Consider the following 8,079-nt stretch of genomic DNA (forward strand, 5'->3'; position numbering starts at 1 on the left):
TCTTTTTCAAAGATCTCATTCATGGCAAAGAGTCAGAAACTAGAATGACTGAAAAATGTCTTGTTGTAAAGTAAATTAAAAAGTTTCTCGACTGGTGCAGTAATGTTTAATCTAGAATAACTCGTGTTACAGAATTCCTGCAATAAATAGTTCACTCTTCAAGATTTGCATTTAAATACCTAGAAACATGTATTAGGCTACATTCCTTTAAATGACTTTTGTGTAAATAATTTCTTTAGCCAGCATAAGAAATAGTTTATTTTTACTGACAACATTGCAAACATAAATTGTATATCCTCACCAATGCAGAATTAAAATCTTTTATATTAAGAAGAAACAAAATCAGACTACATAATAACCAACTTGTTTATATTTCCATGTCCGTACATCAACATTATATTTCTCTAAGAACTCACTTTGATCAAACTCATATTTATCTTTCCATAAGATCATTAAATATAAAAAGTAGCTGATGTTTTCTCCTACTTCGGAGTTTGTGTTTCACAGCTTTTTTTCTAGCATGAAATCTCCTGTCAAATCCATCACATTGAATAGCTTATCAAAAATCAAGTTTGGTGTCATCATTTCCAAGCAACTAAATATATAAATAACTGCCACTCCAAGAGTCTCTTCAAATCTGTCATCACTTGTTGTTTGGAAAGATGCCAGAAATATCAGGCGTTTTTTTTTTCTTCTTAAAAACATTAATTAAATTTGCCACACAAACAAGCTGATGAGCAAAGCTGAGAAAAGCTGACAGATTTGTTGAGTGAGGTTCATGGTTCTGACAATCATAATTTTATTTATTTATTTTTTAAATGGGGGGGGGGGGGGTCACCACTTTTTGTGTCTAAGTGAGAATCTTATTTTTAATTTTTTTTAAAGCTCAGGAAATGCAGGGTTGTTTGTTAAAAGAGTTGCAACAATTACAAGAACTACAAAAGTACTGGGTAAAATCCAAATACGTATCAAAGAAAAATCCAGGACTGAAACAGGAACCAACATGTGGACTAAGCAGCTATGCTGGTAATGATGAGTATCTGGCAGCTGAACAGTAAACAACCACGAGAATAAGCGCTGAGGAGGTGATTACAGACTGAATGCAGCTGGGTGACCACAGATTGACTGCAGGTGAGAGTGCCCGTGATAGGGAAACTGAGGGAACTCAATGACAGTGGCGATTAGATGGCAAAACGTGCTAAAAAAACATCTAAAAATCAATGGCAACAAAGAAAAAGATACACAAACATACTGATACCTGAGGTGAGAACACAAGAAACTAAGACGTCTAAACAAAACAAAACTAATCAACCACAAAACCCTAATACCCCCCAAAACCATCTCCAAATGCATGTTACTGGAAGTTTGGCAGTCTTGTTGCCTGAAGACTGAAGCTGCTGCATATTCTCAATATTATGATGAATGCAGGGCTTGTCAGGCTCATGAGGCGCATGTAGGAGGAAGTTGTTCTTAAGCAACCTGTGCAGCTCCTTAGCCTGCGATGTCTTCACACCAGCCTGCATCTACCCTCTGTCCAGCTGCGGCTAAGTTTCAGCCAAATCAAAAACACAACAGCCTTTTACTTCGTGCTGAGTGTGCACTTGCATCCTTGAATAAAGCGTCTTACTTTCCAAGGACTGGAAGTTGGTGGAAAGATGTAGCGATGACATAGTCGAGTCTGTACAGATAAGCTTTAAGCAGTGCCTCATTGATGTCTCCTGATTCTTTGCATCCTCTCCTGGGGCCTCGTCCAAAAACCTCTACTGAAACATAAGCCTAAATTGAGAAAATGGTGTACGTACAAAAGAATCCACATGTTTGAAACTCTGCCCAAATGAATCCAAGCACGTTTCCTTTGTACATCCAGATCAACATGGTACTGAGCACCTCCCCTGACTCGCCTCCATTTGTTTGCATCTAGAAATACACGCAGACATTGATCATCCTCTCTGCGTGATCAAAAATCGTGTCAATATGCCAGAAAAAAGGGAAGTTCACAAATAAGTTGGCTGGGGGCAAAAATGTTTGGTTTGTATCGCTGTCTTATGGTATTAGGAGCAGAGATGGCGTGTTGCTGCTATTGTCAGAACAGCGCACACAGTTACAAGAAATGGTCTTTAATCGCCGTCGCTGCCCGTTGAAGTTACGCACATCTTACATGGATTACACACACCATTTATTGTAAATCAAAGCAGAATTGCTGACAAGGTCAGGCAAAAACGGAGTCAATACGAGGCAACAACGACAGAGTTTTAACCTTTTATTGGTTAACACTGAGCTGCCAGGAAAGTCAGAAAAGCAGAACTCACTTTGCGGTTGGTCAATGACTGGGGATCTCGGGCAGAAAGGGGTATCCAGAAACAGGCATGGGTCAAAACCGGGAGAGCAGAAGTCAGTAGCCAAAACAGAGAGGGGCAATCCAAAAGCGGGGTCCGAAGGGCAGAGGCAAGGTCCGTTAATCCAGGTCAGAGTCCGAAAAGGTATCCAAGAGGGGCGAGGCAAAAAAAACAGAAGTCGAGAGACAGGCGAAGGGTCAAAAACAAGGCAGGCATGAAACTATGGGAAGCGCTGGACATTTACTAGGCAAAAGCTGTTCAATAATCTGGCACTGAGGTGTGTGAGCTGTGGATATTTAAGGAGACCGGAACAGGTGAAACAGATGAGACTAATAGAGTGGGCATGGCAACATGGGCGTGACTTGAACTGTGGGACTGTGGAAAGTTACGTGACTGTGGCTAGAGGCGTGGCAGGAGCAGAGGGAAGGAACTGAGAGAGAGGAGGCGTAACCCTGGCAGTGAGCTGTGACAGAGCCCCCCTCTCACGGCCCGGCTCCCGACGGGCCGCCAGGTTGGCCCGGATGTGACCTATGGAACTCCAGAATGAGATCCCGATCTAAGATGTGTTTGGCGGGAACCCAGGACCGTTCCTCGGGACCGTATCCCTCCCAATCCACGAGGTAATGAATGCTGCGCCCCCACCGTCGTGATTTAAGGAGTCTCCTCACCGTGAAGGCTGGACCCCCATCGATGAACCGGGCGGGTGGAGGGGGTCCGGAGGCGGGACAGAGTCCAGACGTCCGGACAGGCTTGACTCTGGACACATGGAAGGTCGGGTGGCACCTGGAACTCCTGGGAAGTCTGAGCCGGACTGCAGCTGGATTTATGACCTTAGTGATGGGAAACGGTCCGATGAACCTGGGAGCCAACTTGCGGCACTCCACCCTCAGAGGCAGATCCCTGGTAGCCAGCCACACTTTCTGCCCAACCTGGTAAACAGGTTGTTTAGACCTCCTTCGGTTAGCCACCCGGGAGTACACCGCTGACGTCTCGAGAAGAGCTTTTCTGGCCCTGGTCCAGACTCGGCGACATCGATGGGCAGCGGCATAGGCGGAGGGAACACCAGCCGGTCCTTCCTGGACAGAAATAACAGGTGGCTGGAAGCCAAAAACCGTAAAGAAAGGGGACAGACCAGTAGCAGACGATGGTAAGGAATTGATAGCCTGTTCCACCCACGGCAGATTCTCAGTCCATTTGGCAGGATTGACGGAACAAAGGAGGCGTAGTTTGGTCTCAACCTCTTGGTTAGCCCTCTCCGTCTGCCCATCCGTCTGAGGGTGAAAACCAGAAGACAAACTAACGGAAATCCCCAGAAGCTTGCAGAATTCCCGCCAGAACCTGGAGACAAATTGTGGACCACGATCAGACACAATGTCCTTAGGTATCCCATGAAGTCTAAAAACCTCCTTGGCCATGATGCCCGCCATCTCCTTGGACGACGGTAACTTCTTTAACGGGACCAGATGAACCATCTTAGAAAATCTGTCCACAATGGTGAGAATGACAGAATTACCCGCTGAGGGTGGTAGACCTGTGATGAAGTCCATGGAAACATGAGACCAGGGACGAGAGGGAATAGGCAGGGGACGTAACAATCCAGCAGGACGGTGGCGAGGTACCTTAGCCTGAGCACACTGGGGACAAGCAGCGATGAACTCCCGAACGTCCCTGGTCATGGTTCTCCACCAGAACTGGGACCTTAGCACAGCCAACGTCTTGCTGATGCCTGGGTGACAAAACAACTTAGAGCAGTGACAGAACGTGATTACCTGACCCCTCAGTTCTTGCGGGACAAACAAACGACCTGGAGGGCAGGAAGTGGGTGGAGGAGAGATAAGGTGAGCCTGACGCAGGTCCCGTTCCAGCTGGGTGATGGCGAGCCGAACCTCCTGGGGCAAAATGAACTCCTCCACTTCAGGTTTAGAAACCTCCAACAAGCCCTCGTGCATCCGTGACAGAGCGTCTGCTTTAGCGTTCCTCTCCCCAGGCCTGTAAGTGAGGGTGAAGGAAAAACGGGAAAAAAACAGAGCCCACCTTGCCTGACGTGAATTTAGCCTCTTAGCTGTCTTGAGATACTCCAGGTTCTTATGGTCGGTCCAGATAATAAAAGGCTCCTTAGCCCCCTCCAGCCAGTGTCTCCACTCTTCGAGAGCCAATTTGACCGCCAGCAATTCTCTTTCTCCAACATCATAATTTTGTTCCGCTGGGGTGAGTCTCTTTGAGAAAAAGGCACAAGGATGCACCTTCTTGTCACCCCCTCTTTGGCTAAGTACCGCCCCCACCCCTGTGCTGGAAGCGTCCACTTCCACAATGAACTGTTCATTGGGGTTGGGAGAGAGTAGAATGGGAGCCTTAACAAAAAGCTCCTTAAGTCTCCCGAACGCTGCTTGAGCCTCAGGGTTCCAAAGAAACCTCTCTTTAATTGAGGTAAGGGAATGAAGTGGAGCGGCTACCTGACTAAACCCCTTAATAAACCTCCTATAAAAGTTCGCAAATCCAAGGAAGCGCTGCAGACTCCTTCTGTCTAACGGAACAGGCCAATTGATAACCGCAGCGACCTTAGACTGATCCATCGAAACTTTCCCCGGTGAAATGTTAAACCCCAGAAATGAGGTGGATGACTGATGAAAGTCACATTTTTCGGCCTTAACGAAAAGATTGTTCTGAAGAAGCCTGAGTAGTACCTGTCTTACATGAGCCCTGTGAGAGTCTAAATCTTTAGAAAAAATCAATATGTCGTCTAAGTAGACGAAAATGAACTGACCAATCATGTCTCTAAGCAAATCGTTAACCATAGACTGAAACACGGCAGGAGCATTAGTAAGACCGAAAGGCATGACAAGATACTCGTAGTGTCCTGTAGGAGTATTAAAGGCCGTCTTCCACTCATCACCCTCTCTTATACGAATTAAGTGATAAGCATTACGTAAATCGAGTTTAGTAAAAATCGTGGACTCCTGAATGATATCAAACGCGGATGACATGAGAGGAAGCGGATACTTATTCTTGATGGTAATATTGTTTAACCCCCTATAATCAATACAAGGCCTTAGAGAGCCATCTTTCTTCCCTACAAAGAAGAACCCCGCCCCCGCAGGAGAAACCGAAGGCCGAATGATCCCTGCCTGAAGACTCTCCTTAATGTACTGATTCATTGACTCTTGTTCGGGGCGAGACAAAGAAAAAACTCTACCCTTAGGTGGAACCGAACCAGGAAGGAGGTCGATAGGGCAATCATAAGGGCGGTGAGGAGGCAGAGAAGTGGCTCTCACCTTATTAAACACCTCTTTGAGGTCGTGATACTCGGGTGGTACCTTAGAGATATCTGAAAAAACCCCGGTGGTAGACTCTGACGGAGGCTGCCCTCCTACAGCCTCCTGCAGGCAGGTCGAGGAACACTGTCCAGCCCATCCAGTGATCTCTCGACGGACCCAGTTGATGTGCGGGTTGTGCTTCCTCAACCAGGTTGCTCCTAGAATGATTGGCAGTTCAGGTGAACGAATAACAAAAAATTTCAGAGTCTCATGATGATTACCCCCCACAGATAACTGAACCGACTGGGTCTCCTGATTCCCATTACTCAGCAGATGGCCGTCGATGGCCGTAACTTTATGATCCTTAGGGGAAGGGAAAATCGGAATGCCCAGACTCTCAGCAAAACCTCTGTCCATAAACTCAGTGTCGGCGCCAGAATCAATGAAAACCTTAGTACTGTGTCGTTTGTTCAGGACTGTTAATTCAGCCGGAAGAACAAGTAAAGAGGAGACTCGGCAACGTTTGATCGGACTCAGTAAGGCTCTCCTGTGCCCTACTGAGTCTGGTCTTTTAACGGACAGTCTTTAACAGCATGGCCTCCAGCACCACAATAAAAACACAAGTTACCCCTTCTCCGACGTTCTCTCTCCTCCTTAGATAGTTTAGTCCGACCGATCTGCATAGCCTCCTCAGATGAAGACATGGTTGTGCTGCTGCCTGAACCCTGGGGGGGGGGAAAAGACTTGAACTGCCAGTTAGCTGAGTTTGACAATATTCTACCTTGTCGCTCCCGTCTGCGTTCGGATAAACGAAGATCAATTCGGGTTGCTAAGTCCTCCATACTCCTCAAATCCACTGGACGTTCCCGAGTAGCTAATTCGTCCTTGATCTCCTCTCTTAATCCTTGGAAAAACACATCCGTTAAAGCCGGGTCATTCCAGTGGCTATCGGCTGCTAACGTGTGGAATTCGATGATGTAATCAGTCACGCTCCGCCTGCCCTGCCTTAGTGAAAACAACCCACGAGCGGCGTCACGTTCAGGAGCGATGGGATCGAACACCCTTCGCAGTTCTGCAGCAAAATCTTTATAATTATAACAAAAAAGAGAGTCCCTCTGCCATTCAGCCGTTCCCCACAGCTTAGCACGTCCAGACAACAAAGAGATTACATAGGCGATCTTTGCTCGTTCTGTCGGAAAAGACGATGGCTGTAGCTGAAAATGAATCTCGCATTGTGTCAGGAACGGTCTACACTGCTTAGCCTCTCCAGTGAAGTTCTCCGGTGGCGGAAGCTTGGGCTCGTGGATCGGAGAGGTCCGAGACGGGAACTGAACGGGTGGAGAGACGTGTGTTGGAGCGGCAGCCTGAACAGAGGACATGTCGCGGATTAATTGCGTCATGTCGTGAACGTTTCTCTCTAACCCGGAAATGGCGTTCTCAATGCCACAACGCCAACGTTGCTCGTCTGACTCCATAATAAGTTTTGGCCAGATTATTCTGACAAGGTCAGGCAAAAACGGAGTCAATACGAGGCAACAACGACAGAGTTTTAACCTTTTATTGGTTAACACTGAGCTGCCAGGAAAGTCAGAAAAGCAGAACTCACTTTGCGGTTGGTCAATGACTGGGGATCTCGGGCAGAAAGGGGTATCCAGAAACAGGCATGGGTCAAAACCGGGAGAGCAGAAGTCAGTAGCCAAAACAGAGAGGGGCAATCCAAAAGCGGGGTCCGAAGGGCAGAGGCAAGGTCCGTTAATCCAGGTCAGAGTCCGAAAAGGTATCCAAGAGGGGCGAGGCAAAAAAAACAGAAGTCGAGAGACAGGCGAAGGGTCAAAAACAAGGCAGGCATGAAACTATGGGAAGCGCTGGACATTTACTAGGCAAAAGCTGTTCAATAATCTGGCACTGAGGTGTGTGAGCTGTGGATATTTAAGGAGACCGGAACAGGTGAAACAGATGAGACTAATAGAGTGGGCATGGCAACATGGGCGTGACTTGAACTGTGGGACTGTGGAAAGTTACGTGACTGTGGCTAGAGGCGTGGCAGGAGCAGAGGGAAGGAACTGAGAGAGAGGAGGCGTAACCCTGGCAGTGAGCTGTGACAATTGCACCAGAGGCAATTCTTTAAAACTGAGCCATTAGCGGAGCCTCAGAAGATGCATTTTCGAGACTGACGCCTTTTCAGCTTTACTCAAAGTCCCAAACACAGTCGGAGTGAATTCCCCACTTTACCGCGTTCTAGTTGTCCCGCTCAACGAGAGTCGGAAACAAGATGGACGCCCCGCAGCAAATTCTTCATTTTTCTCTCAGTTTCTGAATATGAAATCTTACTGAACAGATACGCGCTCCACTCGCAGAACATGTTTTAATTCTTCATAGATACACGTTAAAAAGTACTAGTTGTACGAGTGATTAAATGGGAAAAACAACCTAAAGATGAATATTAACAGTAAAGGTAACAGAGTTTACTTACTAAAGTTGCCTGTGGC

General features: G+C 46.9%; 1 protein-coding gene across 9 annotated transcripts; it reads right to left on the minus strand.

Annotated features, from left to right (window-relative positions):
* Positions 1 to 2,224: 2,224 nt before the first annotated feature.
* LOC112450623 (transposon Tf2-1 polyprotein) lies at positions 2,225 to 7,686 on the minus strand. Of its 9 annotated transcripts, XM_037977602.1 has the most exons (4): positions 6,219 to 7,093; positions 3,850 to 5,808; positions 3,513 to 3,674; positions 3,160 to 3,412 (listed from the first exon to the last, which is right to left on the minus strand). In XM_037977602.1, the coding sequence occupies exons 1-4, from the start codon at positions 7,063 to 7,065 to the stop codon at positions 3,297 to 3,299; spliced, it is 3,084 nt and encodes a 1,027-aa protein (XP_037833530.1). In that variant the 5' UTR covers positions 7,066 to 7,093; the 3' UTR covers positions 3,160 to 3,296. The 9 variants fall into 9 exon arrangements, with proteins under 9 accessions (XP_037833531.1, XP_037833527.1, XP_037833526.1 ...); XM_037977603.1 differs by adding an exon at positions 7,197 to 7,686 and having other exon boundaries at positions 2,225 to 5,808; positions 6,219 to 6,315; XM_037977599.1 differs by having other exon boundaries at positions 2,225 to 4,062; positions 4,141 to 5,808.
* Positions 7,687 to 8,079: the final 393 nt, after the last annotated feature.

Source organism: Kryptolebias marmoratus, linkage group LG9, assembly GCF_001649575.2.
Source record: "Kryptolebias marmoratus isolate JLee-2015 linkage group LG9, ASM164957v2, whole genome shotgun sequence".
Classification (NCBI taxonomy): Eukaryota; Metazoa; Chordata; class Actinopteri; order Cyprinodontiformes; family Rivulidae; genus Kryptolebias; species Kryptolebias marmoratus.

Bases quoted from the DNA above. Each gene is read 5' to 3' on its own strand.
- LOC112450623 (XM_037977598.1), bottom strand. From the start codon at position 7,065: ATGGAGTCAGACGAGCAACGTTGGCGTTGTGGCATTGAGAACGCCATT. The intron at 5,809-6,218 runs GTAACTTGTGTT...CAATCATTCTAG, and splicing joins GAGAGAACGTCGGAGAAGGG to GAGCAACCTGGTTGAGGAAG.